This window comes from Plecotus auritus, assembly GCF_963455305.1.
Source record: "Plecotus auritus genome assembly, chromosome: 8".
Classification (NCBI taxonomy): domain Eukaryota; kingdom Metazoa; phylum Chordata; class Mammalia; order Chiroptera; family Vespertilionidae; genus Plecotus; species Plecotus auritus.
The window spans coordinates 154,942,441-154,962,855 of NC_137782.1; the positions used below are offsets into that span (position 1 = coordinate 154,942,441).

The 20,415-nt window shown below is 44.5% G+C and overlaps 1 protein-coding gene across 7 annotated transcripts in view; it reads right to left on the reverse strand.

Moving 5' to 3' along the window:
• Window positions 1-20,415, reverse strand: part of TMEM178A (transmembrane protein 178A) — a 74,319-nt gene that overhangs the window by 14,687 nt on the left and 39,217 nt on the right. For 5 of the 7 annotated variants that reach the window (XR_013961456.1, XR_013961457.1, XR_013961458.1 and 2 more), the window contains exons 4-5: window positions 15,121-16,937; window positions 11,967-12,085 (exon numbers count right to left, since the gene is read on the reverse strand). Coding sequence is in view for 1 of the 7 variants with exons in the window: in XM_080684717.1 (XP_080540843.1) it covers window positions 16,696-16,937 (242 nt within the window). In the remaining 6 variants the exon portion in view is untranslated. Of the gene's footprint in view, window positions 1-11,949; window positions 12,086-12,590; window positions 16,938-20,415 lie in introns of those variants that run through there. The other 2 variants (XR_013961461.1, XM_080684717.1) reach the window with 2 other exon arrangements.

Below are 20,415 nucleotides of genomic sequence, written 5' to 3' on the forward strand. Positions count from 1 at the left end.
TGGTGGAGTGGAGAAGAAACAAAACCAGACCTGATTACGTTCAAAACAGGAAAAAAGCTGGAGGGAGTATGGGCAACCCTTTCACCTAGTTTTGCTAAAAAGAGAGAAAATGGAGGAAGTATGTTGGTAGTGTGTGGAATCAAGACAATGATTTTTTTTTTTAATGTTGACAAGACTGTTCCAGGAAAGATGAAAAACTGATGAAGTAGGAAAAAATGATAAATGCTGCAGAAGTGTCCTTGAATAAGAAGAACACAGTCTGCACAAGAAGGAATAAGCTTTCGATAAGAGCATGAATAATTTCTCCATGGTTACGAGTGGGAAGGCAGTATACAGGCATTTCTGCAATAACATGATAAATGTGCTCCTGAAAATTTTTTTATTCTCAAATTCATGCACTAAAAATAACAATTTATGGAAAAAATCAGGTTGGAGCTGACTGTTCTAAATCTACCTAACTTTGCAACCTTCGTACTAACAAAAACACCAATTGCCATAATTATTTAAACACGGATATATTTATAATAAATACATCAGTAAATAATTTCACTGCCAAGAAAGGGGCTAAGACAGCTTGATAGAATCTGATGGAAGGGTAGAAGCTGCTGAGTTGCACTATAAGCACTTCCAAGACAGAACCTGTGGCCACCCTGACCCAAGAAGAGGAAGATGCGGTGAATAGGCATCGTGTAAAGTACCTCATTCTATAGCTTGTTCATTTGAATTCCTCCACAGGTGTCCCTCACATTAAGCTGCTCTTATCTGGTGGCACAAAACATTAATTGTGCTGGGAGGAAAAGTCACTTATGAACCCACCCAATTTCCACATTACAGTGACATCATCCCCCGACTGAGCCATAATATATGAGTTAACATTACAGAAACATGCATTGTAGAACAGACCACAAGTGGGAGCAGATGCTGGAAGGTGGGCAGATGTGGTGAAGGTAGACTGCAAGTTCTCTTCTGACTGCTTCCATTTTCTCAGTGAAAAATTATGTGGTAATTTCCCCAGTTCCTAAGTCTAAGTGGGAACAGCTCCACTCGGCAATTGCAGAATCCCCACAGTAGCTTCCAACCCATAGAGGAAGGGTGTCCATGATTGGAGGGTCAAGGTCATCCTCCTTAAGGCTTTGCTCTCAACCCAAAATAGCCAAACAAAAGCAACACCATATCTTTGTAGGAACTGCAGCTCTTAGTGCTACTGCAGATGCTTGATGGAACTCTTTGGCATTTGAAAATCTATGTCACCTTTGGGTTTGCTGCTCTGACTCATTTACTTTTAATGGAGGCCTGGGCCAGAGAGGGCTCTCCAGCTGGTCCAGCCCATTGTAAGCAGCTCTGCATTTTTGCCCTTAATGACCTGGGAAGTCTCAGAATGTCTGTAGCTGACCATGAATGCTGTGTGGAGCCTGCAGCGAGTCCTAATAGAGGAAGTACAGCTGCAGCCTCAGCTTTTGGAGCAAAGCCAAGCGCTCTTATGCAAGTAATTATTCTCCTTTTGGAAATACTAATCTTTGACCTGCTCCTGGGGCTTGCTTTTGAGGGCTTGACTGCAGGACGCTAAACTACCTATCTTGAACTGGGAGTGATTTGATCTACCAAGCCAAAAATTCAATGGGCCCAGCCCTGCATCACGCCCTCTTCAGGTGGAAATGGAATATGTCAGCACTGAGCTCCAGGTGCCCTAAGGTCCTGGTGATATGCTGGAGCCGTCAGCATGGTATCCTGCGATGTGCCTCCTGCCTGCCTCAGTGCTACCCTCCCTCAGGACCATTGTCTCACAGGGAATTCCCAATGAGCAGTTTGCCAAGGAGGTAAAAAGTCAAATCTGGTTTACAGACAGCTCTGCAAGTTTTGCTGGAATTTAACTGCTGGGGAATTTCGGCCCCCACGGGCTGAGGGACAGTGGGCAAATGAAACCTTCCCAGGGAGAACTGAGAGTGGTCCACACGGTACACTTTGCTGAAGGAGAGAAGGCCTGAGAGGCGGATGCTCCCCATGTCATGGACACTAGCTGCCTGTCTGAAAGGATGGTCAGCAACATAAAGGATGTCTGAGGAAGAGGACTATGAATGGACATCTGAGAACAGGCCCAAGTATGGAAGGATATTTGTGTCCCACGAATTGTTAAGAGTTCCCACTGTGGGGGAGGTCTAAGTGTGTAGGAAGAAGATTGCCTGCCTGTGTCTTTCCCTTTCCCCAGCCACCCTCGCTCAGTGGCCTCATGAACAAAGTGGCCATGGTTTCAGGGACAGAGAGAATGCTTTGGCCCAATGAGGACTTCTCCTCACCAAGGCTGGTTAATTTTCAGCAGCAGTAACTAACTCAGACTTGTTATAACACCACATCCAGGAGGGAAATTGTAGTGGAGACTCTTCCCTGTGGAGAGGGCAATGATTTGTCCTCACTGGAAAAACTACGCTTTCTTGATTTGGATTCTCAGGTCAGCAACACCTTTCATGGACTTACCAAATTGCCTTATTCACTATTATTTCCTTCCACGCAACAATGCTTCTCACCAGAGTTCACCTACAGTGATGTGAGACAATAGTCAGGCTTGCCTGGAACAGAGGGCCCTGTGGCTTGGTGGAACAGCTCATTAAGCACTCCATTTATTGTGCCAGCAGAGAGAGAATTCCTTGAGGGTGAGATGCCTCCCTACAAGATGCTAGGTGTACTATGACCCAGCGACCAATAGATGGTGCTCTTTCTCAAAGTCAGAATAAAGGGCCAATGGGTGAAAGTGGGAGGGGTACCTGTTGCCAGATCACCTATTAACCAGATCACCTCTAAGCGGGCACCGTAATGGGACCCAGTTTCTGGAAGGGTGACAGCCGAAGCATCTGGCCTTTGGGTCAGCAGGGACAGAGCAGCATTTAGGGCTCACCATCAATGGGGCACGCTATGGTGTGAGTGCCTAGCAGAGGCTGCAATGGGTCATATGGTTGGATGGTGTTTCTGCTCAGATAGCCACCCAGACTTGTTTGCTCGCCCTCTTGAACATCTTAACATATTTTTAAATCAACCCCTTTGTTGCTAATCTTCCTGGAGTAGATTCTGTTCATTGTAGCTGGACACCCTGTCCCACACACCTGGGTTACTGAAGCACACTCTTTTGTGCAGGCCTATTTCATGCTCCGTGGAGTGCCCCCTCCAAAGTACTTTTAATGTTTTGGTCTTACAAAGACTTTGAACAATACATTTTTCTTTTAATTCTGTGTCTAAGCCAACCGTGGGCAAACTACGGCCCGCGGGCCAGATCCAGCCCATTCGGCTGTTCTATCCGGCCCGCGGAGCCAAAAGAACTGAGGGTTCTCTTGCTCTCCCCTCCGCTCCTTTACTTTGAATTTATATTAGTTCACACAAACACTCCATCCATGCTTTCGTTCCGGCCCTCCGGTCCAGTTTAAGAACCCATTGTGGCCCTCGAGTCAAAAAGTTTGCCCACCCCTGGCAAGCCTTACATCTTTAAGAAGAAATAATATGTACGGGGATGAACACCTTTGTGTATGTAACCAAGAGGCAGCAAACGGCAGGTAGAAAAACACGTTTCTTCAGTGACTCAAATGACAGTGGTGGAGATCATTAGAGGCAGTGGTTCTAATTATCTCAGTGTATTTCATAGAATTAAGTCATGGCTTTAGTTTCGGCTGGAATATCTTTAATATCAAGTACATAAGACAAAAAAGCTTTGGGACAATTTTCCAAAATTTAAGGTTATCTTATAGTTGGAGTATTTTATAATATTTTTCCTTTGGCACCAGGTGTGTGTGACACATAAGAACAATTAGTATTTTTCAAACTAATTAAAACCAGCTCCTGTTAGAAGAGAACCAATGCCTGCCGATCTGAGGACAGTGAATCAAAGGGACACTCGGAAGAAAGTCACGCTAGAGATAGCTGTCAAGGAGACAGCGACTTTCTCCATAAGAATGCTAAGTCTCATCAAGGATTCAAAATACATTGATCTTCAAGAGGAGCCCCTCACTTAGATACCAGAGAAATATAATTGTTCAAGGAGCTGTGCAAGAAAGCCTTTGGGCTAAAATTAGGTGAGATGCAAGGTCTTCAGAAAGATATCCTGGTAATTGAGAAATCTCAGGTAAGTATTTTTATGCTTATTATACAAACACCACTTTCCCCTAGCATTTCTGGCCTTTTCCATTCTCTCATTCTTTCACTCGTTCATTTACTCTTTCATTCATTCAGCTATCAAGCATTTACTGAATATTTTGCTATGTGTCAGGCTCTGGGGATGCTCCTTAGTAAACTGGTTTTGCTGGAAATGCTGCTGTGTTGGCTTTTTAGGAAGAGGAAAGCAGGGATGGGAAGGTGCCAGTCGGAAGTCCAAGTATGTGAGAGATAGGATTATTTCTGACTTCTGGAAATGGAGGGATGACACCCCTCTCAAAAATAAAAAATAAAAAAGCTTGACAGAGAAAGATGAGCAGAGCCCAGGAAAATAAGAGTAAAAAGTAAGGGACTTGTTGGGAGTTTAAAGAAACAACTGAAAACTTGCCTAGGTACTTGAAGAGCTTAGCTTTAAGTCAGACAGGCTCATTCAGGAGATCGGAAGTGTAAGTTTGCCACCTGAGTGCCAGTCATTTAATATTGTCAGTTTTCATCAAGTTCCTTCAGCAGGAACTGCCTTCTCAAGGGTGTGACAAATGAGAGCAATTACTCTGGGTCCCCTTTCTGCCTGCCCCCCTGTCTCTTACACTTTATTTCTACCTTTTAATGGTCATTCCTCTGGCTGCCCTTTTGTGACTCCTACCCTTGAGATGTCTGTACTGTTTGAGATTGAGTTTAGCTTGGAAGAGCATGCATATTAACCATGTATTCTGTCAAGGGGCCCCAAATGCCCAGTCCTGGACTCTGGGTGCTAGGACAGAAAAAAAGGGCCTTTCTTTCCTTGCTGAGGCCTTCCACAAGCACCTGGTAATTGAACCCCAAGATTGTTAGCTTCTCTGACTCAAACTGCAAGACAAGACAAGCTACTTTCAAGGCTACATTCTTGCATTCCCCTTTCCCCTGCTGTTTTTACAACTCAGGGATAATTCACACCAAGGAGTCTCTAGTTAGTAAAAAGTTCCCTTCCCTCTCCCCTTCAAACAAGCCTCCTTTGAACTCTTCATAACTTTTGCTCTAAGCATGTTTTACAGGCTTGGGAAAAACACTGATAAGACGCCTCCCTAGGACATCTTCCTGGACTGTTTCCTACAAAGCAAACTTTTCAAGACAACCCCCCCTGATGTCTGCTCAACTTCAGCCCAGGGTTCCTGTCCCTTCCTTGTTGCTTAGCAACAACCAGGGCTTAAAAGGGGAAGCTGCCCTTTGTTTTCTTGCCCTTATATTGATTAGCAATGCACAGGCCTTCTCCCTTTGGGGAAAGTAAAATAAACTTCCTCTCTGAATCTATCTCTTCCCTCAGTTGTGAATTCTTTCATAGCCCACATCACCAGCCAAAACCCTAACACTGGGTATTAACATGGGAACTGAGGGAAATTAATTCACTGGGCCAGAGGATTTTTAGTTATTGTTTTTCTGTAAGTCATATCACGTTCCCGCTCAAAATCCTCCAATCACTTTTCATTTTACTCAGAATAAAACTCTAAGTCTTGATCTGGCTCTTGATCCCCCTCTAATTTCATCTCTGACACTCTCCCTTTTGTTCTGCCCCCTTGCTGACCATGGAATATACACAGCTCAGACCCATATCAAGCCTTTGTCCTTGTTGTCCCCTCTCCCCTGGACACTTTTCCACATACCTGCATTGCTCAGACTCTCTGTTCAAATGTCCCTTATTAGCAAGGCCATCCCTGGCCTCCCTATCTAAATGAACCATCCCCTCACCCTTCACATGCTATTCTAGAGGTCTCCATTTCTCCTTCTAGCACCACAAACGTTTGCTTATTGTCTGTCTCTTTGCATTACAATGATAGCTCTGAAGGGGAATGGCTTTCTTGGTTTGCTCACTGATTGTCCCCTGCACTGAAGTCAGTCTCTGGCATATACTAGGCACTCAGTATAGGTCAGATAAACAAACCACATGCAGATTACTTCTCATGGTCTCCTGCCAACCAAATGAACAGAGACTGAAAGTCCCAGGATGCTAGACTGAGTTCCCTCTCGTTTTGATCAAATTTATGAATTCCAGTGTCACAAAGGAAAAAATAAAACATTTGCAACTGTTAATCCCCAAAGGAAGATTTCTTTTCCCTTTTTTCCTCTGTGACATTGAAACCTGTGGAATCATGCAACAGAGAACCAGTTGCTCAGTCATTACTAGGTAAAAGCTTGACATTTTCTGTGACACCCTTTGTGATTGTGTAGGCGTATCACAGACCCACAGGCTGATTGCTTTAAAAACTAATGAAATTGTACTCAATTTCAGCTTAACCCGTTTCATTCCTCACTCATCTGGCTTCCTGCAGTACCTGTTTTTCTGTGGGGGCTTTGATAAGTTTGTGTGAGGGAGTCCACCAGTCCCTCTCCATGTGGACCCATGTGGCTCCCGGTGGCTCTCTACCCCTGAGCAGCCTTACTCCAGCTCACTTCACTTCGATTCTCTTAAAAACCATTCTCCACTCCTGTGAACACCCTTTAAACTGTTACTTTATTGGGAAAATTTTTTAAGAACTGGCTCATTCTTTAAAATCAATACCGCATTAATCACGTGTTTTATCTCCCCCGGTTTACTTTTCACAGTTGGTTTAGTTTCAATTCCCGGGTCCATTTTATGTGAGAGACATGTTGGTATGCGAGTGATTTACTGTAGTCACAGCAGAGGCACATAAAGCAGGGGCTGCTGCTCCATTGATATGTTTGCAGGAGTACAGATACTTATTTATGCCAACCTCAAACCCTGGTTAGCCCATCAAACCCTGGTTAGCGCATCGGCTGGGGAGTTAGACACCTTGCTAGAGACAGTCTGAGAGACCCTGGTTAATGCTCAGTCTCAGTGTCCTCCATTGTTGACAGGAATGACAGTCAGAACCTTCAGATACCTCCCTGCCTTGAGGTTTTGTTTTGTTAAGTCATTGCATTAGCAATCCATCTCTCAAAGAGAAATATAAAATGAAGTAGTCTTCTTGATGCATAACAAAAAAACTGGGAAGATGCCTTGCATCGACTCAACATCAGATGGCTTTATTACACTGTGTGTGTAATTTACATACTGCATTTTTTTTTAAATTCATGTGCAATTTGGAGGAAAAAATAGAAAGCTTATACAGAGGTGTTCAAAGCATTTTGTGGGCTTTTTAAATGTAGGGTGATCACCAACACCCCCAGAAGGCACATCAGCCCATGATCGTCTCCAGAGATTAGGAAGAGATGAGACTTTCAGGACCACGCAGGAAGACAGTCACTAACCAGGACTAAAATCCACGAGTCTCTGAGTTCTCATTCTCTCTCTAACCACAAAGTGATCTAGCCTCCTTTTTTTTTTAATAATAGCTTTCATTTAATAGTTTTTTAAAAGCCAACAGGAATGCTTTCACAGGGCAAAGTAAGGAAGACCTACCCACTTAAATATTAATCTTTCAGCAGCCCTGGTGACATGGGAATTTCTTAAAATGCTCTGGAGGGGGAGTGCCAAGAAGTTAATTAAAATTGCTGTCATACCTTTAGGCTACTGCAGAGTACAGGGTCTCCTGAAGGTCAGCCACATAAGGAGAGGTTCTGTGCTTATAAAAATAGGTCTGGCATTCTTTACAGAATTCCAAAGGGCCGTGTGTGCTCCGGTTTAGAAACAAAGCAGCTTGATTACAAACTGCAAAGCAGTAACTTCCAAGGGGAACCATGAAAAATGAAGAGGAATGTGAAGCTATCTAGATGTATACAATTTTGAGAAATAAGCTCAGACATTGTTTTAAAATGCACTATTGGTATTTTTCCTGGGTCTCAGGTAAGTGATCCGGATCTTTTACCCGAGAAAGTGGAGCGATTGGAGTGAACAGGCCAGAATCCAAACCTTGGCTCTGCCACTTAGTGCCCGAGGGAAGGTTATGTAACCTCTGTGAGCCTTAGTTCTCCATCCATAAAGTAGGGGTGTGTGTAAAGAGCGTGGCTTGGGAGAGTCACAGAGGAAACGTGGAGTCAGTCCCTTGGGCTTCTCATCAATGCCAAGGGACAGAACTGGAGAGGACTTGAGAATGAGGGCTTTCTTTTCCATTTCTTTGTATCTAACCTTTACAAGAATGAAGGAGACCTAGGAATTGACAGGAATGGGTCTCTCGCACCATCCTCTTAGAATCAAGTGCTTTAAAAGAGAGGTGTGTGTTGTGTGTTTGTTTTGAGCACCCAATAGAGTCTAGAGAACTAACATGGAAAACTAAGGGTTAGGGAGAAATGAAAAGACCTTAACAATTAATGCTGGTCTCTGGATTCCTTTTGCATTCTTATGGTTAACAGCTTCAACAGGTGTGATAAGATGTGATGTGAATTACCTGTGAGGGATGAGTTTGAGGCCCACTGAAGCCACGCAGCTGAGTGAAGTTTAGTTCAGTCATGGCCAAGTTTCTAACGCAAGTATTTGTGCTATCATCACAGTCAACATGACTGACGGGCAAAGCCTTGGGGATAAAAATAAAAGGTGTTTTATGATTCAAGGACTAAAGGTCCTGAGCTTGACTTCTGGTTGTGACTGTGACGGCCCTATTGTGGTCTGGGAGCACGAGTCCCAGACCTCCTTGTCTGGGACAAGATTTAACAAGGCCCCCATGAGCCCTTATAGCAAGGCTTCAATGCACTTTCCAGAATTCCCAGAGGACGGCACTCCACAGATAGAACATTTCCTAAAGAGCCTGAGGGTATAGTTCCTGCACCCTCACAGCCCACACTCACCGTGGTGGCATCATCAGAGTCTTGGCCATGCAAGTGAAGCAGATCATAAGGCAAGTGGTCTGTGCATTTTGTGAGTGTTGGCAAAACCAGCCCTAAGACATGATTGGGGCTTAATGAAAGCAGACAATGGTCTATCAGGGGTGGGCAAACTTTTTGACTCGAGGGCCACAATGGGTTCTTAAACTGGACTGGAGGGCCGGAACAAAAGCATGGATGGAGTGTTTGTGTGAACTAATATAAATTCAAAGTAAAGGAGAGGAGGGGAGAGCAAGAGAATCCTCTGCTCTTTCGGCTCCGCGGGCCGGATAGAACAGCCGAACGGGCCGAATCCGGCCTGCGGGCCGTAGTTTGCCCATGGCTGGCTCTAGCTGGTGGGATTTAAGCTGGGGGTGGGCCGTGTGTGACATCCGCCTTTCCCATTCACTCATAATTACTACATTCTTTCCCCCAGGCCTGGGCTGAAATCTTCCCAGTCACATTCTGACCAAATTCACATTCAAGCTGAATCCTTCTTGCCAACCCTGGTAGAGGTAGCTTCTGGAAAACAACTAGAAACCAAAGAGGGTGAGGCTGGCAGTTGGAAAAGTTAGAGAGAAGGAGCATTGGGGTCATTGGACCATATTCTCAATGACAGCTTTTCAACCCTGAGCTCCACTCAATAAAGGATAAATGTCATCCTATGAGACACTGGATTTACCATGAAACTTAATATTTTTTTCCAAGTTATCTTATCCCCTCTTTTATACAAGAGCCATAATTGCCTTAGTAAATAACCTAATTCTAAAAATTGCTTAGTTGTCATTTTAAATCATGTCCCTACCCTTCTCCCCATCTCTCCCTCTAATTTTCCAGCAGGTCTTGTCAATTCCATCTAGAAAATATATCCACCCACTTCTCTCCACTTCCTCTCTACCTTCTCAGTCCAGTTGTGTTGCCTGGATTTCTATAACACCCTCTTCCTACCTAGCTTGTTCACCTCCATTCTTGTCTTCTTCCAATCCATTCTCTATCCAGTGCAACAATGACATTTAAAAATATATATATATGTATACTAGAGGCCCAGCGCATGAAATTCATGCACAGATATAGTCCCTAGGCCTGGCCTGCGATCAGGGCCATCCCTCCCCCCCCTCTCCCACCTCCCTTCCCCCTCCCCCTCCCCCCACCACCACCTATCCCTGTTCCCCATTCCCCATCGGGCGATCGGAGCCTGCTGGCTGAAAGGAGGGACCAAGAGGTTGTCCATTCCTGCCCGCTCGCCAGCCTTGCCCCCCACTGCCAGTCACCCTCTGTGTGTGGGGCAACCGGCGGGGCAGGGGCCTTGGCATGGCACCGCCCGCATCTGCCACTACCCACCTCCGGTTCCCCATTCACCACTGGGTGATCAGAGCCTACCACCCGAGGGAAGGGACCGAGAGGTTGGCCGAGACATTGGCCAGCAGGCTCTGATCTGGCAATTGGAGCCTGCGGGCTGGGGGCAGCTCCTGTGTTGAGCATCTGCCCCCTGGTGGTCAGCACACATCATATTGACTGGTCATTCTGCTGTTCAATTTGCATATTACCCTTTTATTATATAGGATTTTTTTATTTCAGAAAGAGAAAAGGAGAGGGAGAAAGAGAGAGAGAAACATCAATGATGAGAGAGATTTGTAGATCAGGTGCCTACTACATGTTCCATACTTGGAATAGAGCCCACAACCCAGGCATGTGCCCTGACCATAAATTAAACTGTGACCTCCTGGTTCATGGGTCAACTCTCAACCACCAAGCCACACCAGTCAGGCAACATTGACTTTCTTAAAGTGGAAATCAGATCACACCATGGTCCTTCTTTAAACACTTTCACTGCTTTCCATTGCCAGAATAAAACCCAGCTTTTTTACAGCAGTCAGCAAGCCTCGGCCTATCTTGGCAACCTCACCTATTCCACTGCCCTTGCTCTCTCCACTCCAGCCCCATGGTCTCCGCTGAGTTTCTGTCTGTAGAGAGACTCCAGGAGAGCGCCGAGGGCAACCCATGAGTAGCCCAAGGCCTTACACATAGCAGGGAGTATTTTACAAAACTTACATGCTAATGGAGGAAAATTAGGCAATAAAGTCAGAAAATTATCTTATGTCATAGCCAAGCAATTTGTTTTCCTCTCGGAAGCTTCAAGAAGACATATTCCAATAGTTTCAAAAACAATTAGAAATCTTGCTTTGAAGGCTGGCAAAATATAGGTTGTATATAGAGAGGAACTATATTGGCTAGCCATGTTCCCGGTATGCAATGGGGTCCCCTGAGCATCTCTGAGCATTGGTGATTGCCCTGCAGCAAGGAGAACTTTCTCTCTTTCTGGTCAAAGGACAGGGGCCCGGAGAAATTCAAATAATTCAATTTAAATGAGTTCTTGGTCAGTAGAGCTTTTTGCATTTAAAGGCAGTCGTTTTTGAAGCAGTCCTTTCAGAATTCCAATTAGAGATTTAAAACATACCCGAACCTAAATGGGAAAGCTTTTCAATTGAGGTGTAAAACCACACTGGGGTTACTAACTTAATGCTGTTTGAGCCATCAAATAAATGTTCCATAGTGCTTAGTTCATAACACATTTCAAGTTATATCTGGGTTAGTTTGGGTTAATAGCCCCTTTAATTATTCCAACGAAGCTTACTTGCTTACCACGCTATATTCTCATTCCATTTAGCCTATTTTACTACTGTATATTTTTTTATGGGCTCCCTAAAATTGGTGCTAAGGGAGTGAGTTCTGCCCAGGGAAGAGGAGAGTTTATCTTTGTGACTCTGAATTCATGCACTTGTTCCACAAAGATGTCTGAGCACCTATTGGTTTCCAGGGCGAAGCTCTGGAGACAATATATGAACAGGAGAGTTTCCACCTTCCAAGGGTCTTTGATCCCATTAGGGGTGAACAGGTGACTAGGATGTAGTGTAGCATGTTCAAGGCAGGCTTCCAGGTGGGTTGTGCTGAAGCTGAGGCACAGGGGAGAGTCAGCATGAGCCAGGCAGAGGAGAAGTGGGCGACCCCAGCAGCAGAGACAGCCGGAGCGACGCCCTGGAGGCAGCGATGAGGCGTTAGCATCCACATGCACTGGCCTCCATTGGGTTGTTGACCTTTACCTTGTGGCCTCCTGAGTCTCCAGGATCCCATGTTCCTCTTCACCTTTCACTCAGGTAACTGAGGCTTACCTGTGCAGAATACCTTTGTCGTTCTCAGGTTTAAGTTTCAAATGGGAAGTCTTTAAGAGAGTAAAAAAAAAAATTTCATGTACTCTTTATGCTGCAGATATATGAAATAAAATGTACCGCCAAGGAAAATGTCATTCAAAAGAAACATTTCACTGTGTCAATTTACTTGAATCCTGGATTTATGAAAACATTGAGGGCTTGAAAGATCTCATTTTTCACTTGTACTTCAGTGCATTTTATATTAGAATAAACTTCACCAGGGCAAGGACCCTTGTCTGTTTTGCTTTTTGGATGTTTCCCAAGTGCCTGGCACAAGGTGGGCACTCAGTAAATATTTGTTGAAAGATATCGTAACTTTTATGGAGAAATGACATTCTGTGTAGGTTTCCCACATCCTGGACTCTGGACTATCAAGGGTCCATGGTGCTCTGAAGAAGGAGGTGGGAGGGTTCCCTCAGAGTAGGCAGCAAACAAACCAAGAAAGACATTGTTATAAGGAGGGGCCTGTGGGCCTATAGGAAAGCCCTCTTTTTTTTTTTTTTTTTTTTTTTTTTTGGTAAATGTTGTCTATATATGGCAGGTGGACATGCTTCTTAGTTTACAATCCTAGGAGTTCTGTAAATCCACTTTCTAGTCAAAGCTCTATCGTGCAGCAATGGGGGAATTTGCCCTCAATTATCATTAAGGGCACACATGCATAGTTGTGTCAATGTCTCTGGGCCTTCTGAGGGTCAGACAGACTGGCTATCACTGAGAAACCCTTTATTCCACGGCTTGGTCCCTCCCAACCCACTGCTCACAGCTGGGGCATGAGAGCCCTTGTGCCAAAGGCCCAGCATCCTTGGACACCCCACACAGCCATTTCTCTGAGGTCCTGACATCCCCAGAAAGGGACCAGGCCCAGAGCGGTTATGCCTTGGGCTGGCCTGTGATGTGTAGGTTCTTGACTTTGTGCAGGAGAGATTTTACAACATGAGTCCAGGTGATTTGGAGAGAGCCTTTATTAAAGCGGGGAGAGTGAAACAAAGGAAGGGCCGGAGATAGAAGACGCAGAGCCTAGGTGGGGCTGCTTTGGCTCCCTAGAAACGTCAGAGAAAAGGGGCCTGGGAGACAGGTTCGGGGGGTGAGCCCGGGACAAGCTACCACTGCCCATTGCTCCCCTGGTTGCAAGTCTCGTGGGGATTCTTAGAGTTTAGGAGAAAGAAAAGGCGTGGGCATGCTCCAGAGAAAGCCCACACTGACATCCTTTAAGGCTTCTATCGCCCTTTTTTGGGTAGAAACACTGGGGTGGGGGTGGGGGGAATTAGTGGTCTCGGCAGATTATTCATCAGTTTTCCAGGTGTGTTTTTAAATTACATGTTGATGTACCAAAATGCATGCATAGAGGGACCAGGGTCATTTTCTGGTCAGCTCTGCCTGTATCTTGCATTTGTTTGGTTCTAATTGTTTTGTTTCGTTATTTCACCGCCCCCCCCCCCCTTTATCAGTCCATGGGTTTGGCTGCCACCAATGGTACTAATTAGGTCTCTGTTGTCTATTTACACTCTGGTTAGGGAGGAGAAGTGCAAATTATTTGCTCCCAAGTGTCCTTGGTTTAGGGGAGATAAGATCTTGTGATTTCCTAACTGGCTGTCAATTGTTTGACTTGTCTGGCCCCATTTGTCTAACCACCTGTCTCAGTTTCCCTGTTCTGACTTGTCAAAAATTCTCCTGGCATCCCACTATCCTGCCTCACTGATACTGTCACATCACCGGGCATGAGGCCCACCTAGGCTCGGGGTTGCCACCCTTTTCTCTTTCCAGTCTCTGGGATGCCCTTGAGCTCTGCTAGCCCACAGTCAGTCCTCAGGCTTGGCCTCCCTCCCAGACCTACTGTATCCTCACTTCAATGAGCTCAGCTGCCTCTGCTTTCTATCGGGCAAACAAACAAACAAAAAAAACCCCGAGGCAAAGAAATACAGTCTGGCTACAGGCGTGCAACTAGGGGTGGGACAGAGAGAACAGAAGGAGAAAAACAAACCGTCTCAATAAATTATTCTGCCCCACGCAGGACTGCAGCGGCCATTTCAATCGTCTTCATTCGAAAGCTAATTAAGAAAATAACCCTAAGAGCAGCCCAAGGACTGGGGGGCCAAACGGTAGGCTTTGGCAACATCTGATCACACTTCCTGACAGTAAATAGAAAGGCAGAAACCGTGGGCACGCCGCTCCTTGCTCGGAGCTCGCTCTGGCTGGAAGGCAGAGAGGCTCTGTTCTTGCCAGCGCATGTTTGAATCCTAACTGAACTCTCCCCGCTTCTGGGCAAATCTTTCTGGTGCGTGAACCCTCCCACCTCCTTCCCTCCGAGGCTTTCTTCCATTCTCACCCCCAGCCCCTAGGAAGCTTCTCAGACACTTCAAAAGTCAGTCACTCAGACACTGCTTCGGTGGTTGGAATATAAATGTTCAAGAGTCTCGACATCTTCTATGGGGATCTGTAAAGAAGACTTCAAAGAAACAGCTCTCCTGCTTTGAGAATTTCCCATATAAGTCATAAATAAAAATAACTGCTCCGTGCTGTATATCTCTGATCTCACACAGGGACGGGTTTATTGAACAGGCCTGCAAGATGGCCAGGGATCATACCCACAAGGCCTTGGCGAGCGCTCGTGTAGTCTCTGGGGTCATCTAACCTCTTCCAAGCACTGTCACTTGAAAATCAGGCTTTATTTGTCAGGGGAGGGGGGTAGACTATCGTTAGCCTTTTATGAGTACCGAATCAGTGTTTGAAAAGAAGGAAAACTGTATCTTTTCTGAAATTAAACACTCAAGAGTGTCTTACTTCTGGATAGGGCATTTCCTCCTGTTTTAAAGAGCATTTTTATTACACATTGTGTAGAGGATAGAGGATAATGTTGGAGTGAAGAGGAAAGCTTAGCAGTGAGCTAGTGTCCACCCTTCCAGTTAAAGATAAGGAAACACAATGGAAGGATTTAGACCGTTTGTCCTACATCCACACGCAGGGAAAGGACTGAGGAAAAATGAAGCGAGCATTCTGAGTCTCATCCTCAGCTTCCTCACTAGGAAAATGGAATGAGAGTACCTACCTTAGAGATGGAGAGGATTACATGAAGTCACGCCTGGAAAAAACCAGGCCTGGTTACTGGCACATCGTAAGAGGTAAATAAATGTTAGCGGCTGAGGCGGTAACTTCCGCTGTGGCGCAGAACAGTGGCTCTCAATCCCACCTGCTCCTCAGAATTATCTGCGATGTTTTTTCAATAATACTCAGGCCCAGCTGCAGACATTCTGAGTCAATTGGTCTGGGGTGGGGTCCAGTGTAGGTGCAATTGAAGGAATAGATGACTCTGATGGGCAGCCAAGGTTGAAATCTACTGGTCTAGGTGGTCCAGAGAGAAAGGCAGAGAACCTGTATCCTCAATACTGGCTAAATACCAGGCAGATGGTAAAGAAAGAGAGAGGAAGGGGGTGGGGGTGGGGGGGAAGCACGATTTAAAATACTATGCTAAGGTTTAAAAACTTTTTTTCAGCCCGGCTGGTGTGACTCAATGGGTTGAGTGTTGACCTATGAACCAGGAAATCACAGTTCAATTCCTGGTCAGGGCACATGCACAGGTTTTGGGCTCCATCCCAGTAGGGGGCTTGCAGGAGGCAGACAATCCATGGTTCTCATCATTGATGTTTCTACCTCTCTCTCCCTCTCCCTTCCTCTCTGAACTCAATAAAAAATATATTTAAAAATATTTTTAATGACATCTTCTTTTTTCATAGCAAGTGTGTGGTTGCTACATACAAAAGATAAATCACAATGGCCAACCTAATCGAAATGGAGTGATTAGAAAGGCTTAGTGACAGTCTTATTAGAACGAGGTTCCCATCTGTCTGTACGGCTGGGCAGCGTGCTGCCACGGCTGAAAGACCGGAAAACACGCCCAGATTAACAAGGGGGCAGTCATTTAATGCAGAAATCAGTTACGTAAAGAGACCGCGGGTGGACAACAGATAGGACTTCAAACAATACTGCATAGTGTCACGAAATAGCTCTTACACAGCTGATCTGTTTTCCTTATGGTTTTGATTCCAGTACAAAGACGGAGAAGAGACTTCAATTAAAAAATAAATAAGGCAACAGAAGAAGAATCCTCCTGTGACAAGGAACGTCCACAGACATTTGGTGCTGACACAACGAGACCCCATCAGGACAAGTTCTGAAGAGGCTGTATGAAAATTTAACAAGCATGGTCCAATGACAAGAAAATTATACTTGCTTTGTTATGAATCCTTTTGCAAATAGGAATGACTCTCAGGTAATTGTTATATACAAACTTTCTGCGGTAAGTGGCAATCATACAGATTCTTCCACTACAACCTCCTCTTTGTCTAAAACCTAGACGTGTTCCGTGGCACTGGCTCCCTATTCCTCACAGTCAAAGCACACGTAGTCATTAAAGCACTTGAATCCACAGTAGTCTTGTCCTTAGGAAGGTGGGGAGGTTTTGCATGACTTTGTATCAGTCATCCAGAAACGGCTGGCAGGCAATAGGCTGGAATGTAAAAGACCGCTTTGTGCTTGGGATCCTGATGCGAACTCCACTCCGTTCCCCTCAGGAGTCGTCTGCCCTGTGGACGGGCCACCGAGCGGCGAACGTGAGTGTGGACAGTCATACGGTGGAGTCCCTGCCAGACTTGAGCTGTGCAATCTTGGTCCGGCTAATGAATGGGTAAGCGATGCAGAGACCTCCAGCTGCCACAATAAAGCCTAAGCTGCACCAGGCGCAAAAGATGGACCAGCTGTAGCCGTGTTCCACGTCATCGGGCAGGCTGTAAATCAGCTTCGGGAGGCGGTGCAAATCGTAGGAGATGCTGGCAGCGTAAGTGCAGAGGGAAATGGTGCAAAATATTCCTATAAATAATACAAAGAGAATGAAGGATCAGTTACAGTGTTGCCGGCTACATGCAAGGCAAATGCCAGACTGGCCTTTGTGAAAATCAGACCAACCGATGAGGCGATCACTCCAAATTAAGAAAGGATCTGTAATTTTTTTTTTAATTTTTTTTTAAAAATATATTTTATTGATATTTCACAGAGAGGAAGAGAGAGGGATAGAAAGCTAGAAACATCGATGACAGAGAAGCATCGATCAGCTGCCTCCTGCACACCTCCCACTGGGGATGTGCCCGCAACCAAGATACATGCCCTTGACCGGAATCGAACCCGGGACCTTTCAGTCCGCAGGCCGACACTCTATCCACTGAGCCAAACTGGTTTCGGCAGGATCTGTAATTTTTTTGGACTTGAATTCCTTCACTCAGCAAAGATTGGCAAAACCTTTATGTGCCAAACTGTAGGCTAGGCATTGTAGATACAGGAATGAAGAACACAGGCGACAATTCTAATAACTTGAATTATTCAGAATTCTCTTGCTTGAATGGTATATTTAAATTTATATTTGTTTCCTTTAAAAGTTAATAAAAATGGTAATTATTTTTAAAACTCTTCTATAAAAAAAAATAAAAATAAAAAAAAATAAAACTCTTCTATAACCGCTCAAACCTAATGTAAAAGTTTTCATTTCCCTGGTTCCATACCTGATCTGCCCCATTTTTATATAGCTGCAATCATCCTACAAAACCGGCTTTCTCTTTGAATTACCACCAGCATTAGTGCTTGTCATGTTGCCTGTAAATAATATTTAAAATTAGTTTTTACAAGTGCTAAATCATTTCTTAAGTTACACAGCCTGGCACATACTAGGGCCTCAACAAATCATGTGGGGATTTTGTGTGTGTGTGTGTGTTTCTTTTAATGAATGACTAAAAACTTTTAAATAATATAATTAAATCCAGGAAATTGGAAATGATGTAAAAATAGCTGAGTAAGCAGGTCATATACTTCAACCACTCTGAATGTAGGCGATTTGGGTGATATAAATGGACAGACCTGAAATTTTACTTTTTTATACCAACACATGTATCACTGTCCTTCCACTAAAATCGGGACTCTGATAAAAATCCCCCAAACACAGGCTTTTTAGTATTCAAGTGATGCTTCTATTCCACCACAATGGACCCCCACGGATGCTCCTTTGGATGGGCAGGGGATCAGAATGAGACTGTTGCCGAGCTGAAGATGGGCAATAAAAACCAAGTCTGGTCCCCTCTGACCTATGGGAATGCCCACTTTGTTCCCATTCTTACACGGCTCTCCTTCGTTCTTTGGTTTATCCTGTGTACAGTGGTCACACCTATTTGCTGGGAACTTGTTTTGGTGACTTTAGGGATCTATGCAGCCTCTCCATAGGAAACGGAGGCACAGATTTGGGAATAAAATAATGCCCCCTTTTAAAGAGCTTTGGGGATCAGAAACACTACCAGAAAAATAAACTCAGAGCCGGCAGCAATAGGGAAGAAATAAAGATGACCTGAATGCAATTTTTTAAGTGCTGCAATTCTGCCTCCACTCAAATCATGTAAGAGGACATCGCCTGAATCCTTTTTCCAAATGTTCATTTAGAAAAGAAATGTTTTCAATTAAAAGGATGCGTGATCTGAGATAATTTGATATTTTCTACTCGGCCTAATTCTGTTTTAAACTCTAAAGTGATTGCTTTTCTACAAAGGATAAAATCTTGTCTTCTGAGTCCTTGCTCCGGAATATAAAGGCAAACATGTCACTTTGAGTTCTCCAAAGAAAGATCATCATAGAAATAATTCTTTCATAAAGGAATGAACCAGGCAAAAAAGAATACTCCTCTGCTCTTTTCAAATCTTGTGAAGAGCAAATGTTCTTACATCTACAAGAATGTTCTCCCTGGCACCAACACAAAGACAGTGTTTATATATAACAAGGTCCTTCTAACCAATTCTGGGAATAGAACAATAAGGCAGTTAGAAAAAATCTGATCTTCAGCAGGTACAAGATAATAATAGAAAAATGACCTGTTTGCAGGAAAAGCAACTCCATTCTGCATTTAACTGTCTGCACCCAACTGAATGCTTAAAACAAAGCTTTTTGCCCTGGCTGGGTGGCTCAGGTGATTGGAGCACTGTGCCATACACCAAAAGGTTGTGGGTTCAATTACTGTTCAGGGCAGATAGGTTGCAGGTTTGATCCCCAGTCAGGGCTCATAAGGGAGGCAACCAATCGATGTCTCTCTCACATCTATGTTTCTCTCTCTCTCCCTTCCTCTCTCCCCCCGCCCCCCAAAAAAATCCATAAAAAATATACATCCTTGTGTGAGGATTAAAAAAAAAAGTCTTTTTACAAGTAACATGATTTTAATGACCTCTGAAAGCTTGAGTCCAAACTTAGACTTTTAAGCATCCTTTGATGTCCAAATGCAATAGGCTGAGATGCAGGAAATGCATATTCTGGTCCCCAGATCCACTGCTAATCACTGTGCAACCTTGAAATTACCTAGCCTCGCTGAGCCTTCATTTCTTCATCTAAGAAAAAAAGAGGGGTGGTGGGGAGCTGGTTACTGAAGTCCCTTACAGTGTCAAATTTCTGTAATTCAGTTATTCCAAAATGTGGCGTAGTTCCCAAAACGTCCTAGCGAATCTAGTATCTGGTAATATGCACCTAAATAAAAAAGAGATTGTCACGGATTTTTCTTTCTGTATTGACTCCCTTTGATTTTGCACTAAACGTTGATTTTTTTAGCGCCTCTCCCCTGCCAACTCCATAAAATTGCGTTTGGTGAAATGAAGTTTAGCATAACACCTCTAGTTCACACTGAACAGCAAGGGATGATCAGAAACCATACAACCTGCAGATGTAACGGAGGCTGGTTCTCTCTGCCCTCAGCGTCAGGAGTGGTGGTGCTCTCCCTGGGCACTTGGTCTGTGCTTACTTCGTGGACACTGTGAATGTGTCACTAATAAAATCTCTTTCTTGGACTGAGTTGCCAGAAAGAGGAAGCTCCAGCCAAAACCGGTTTGGCTCAGTGGATAGAGCGTCGGCCTGCGGACTGAAAGGTCCCAGGTTCGATTCCGGTCAAGGGCACGTACCTTGGTTGCGGGCACATCCCCAGTAGGAGGTGTGCAGGAGGCAGCTGATCGATGTTTCTCTCTCATCGATGTTTCTGACTCTCTATCCCTCTCCCTTCCTCTCTGTAAAAAATCAATAAAATATATTAAAAAAAAAAAAAAGAAAGAAAAGAAAGAGGAAGCTCCCTAAAACTAAATCAGGGGCCCACCACGGGCAAATACTTTATGGCATGCTTTTTTTGTTACTAAGCGCACCCTGGGATCCATCATGCCTTGCAAACCTGATTGCTCGTCTTATTTTTATGACTTAGTTGTATTTATTTTATCATAAAATATTATATGCAGTTCTGTTCCATTTAAGTTCTTTTTGGAATAGGGCACTCCTCAAACCT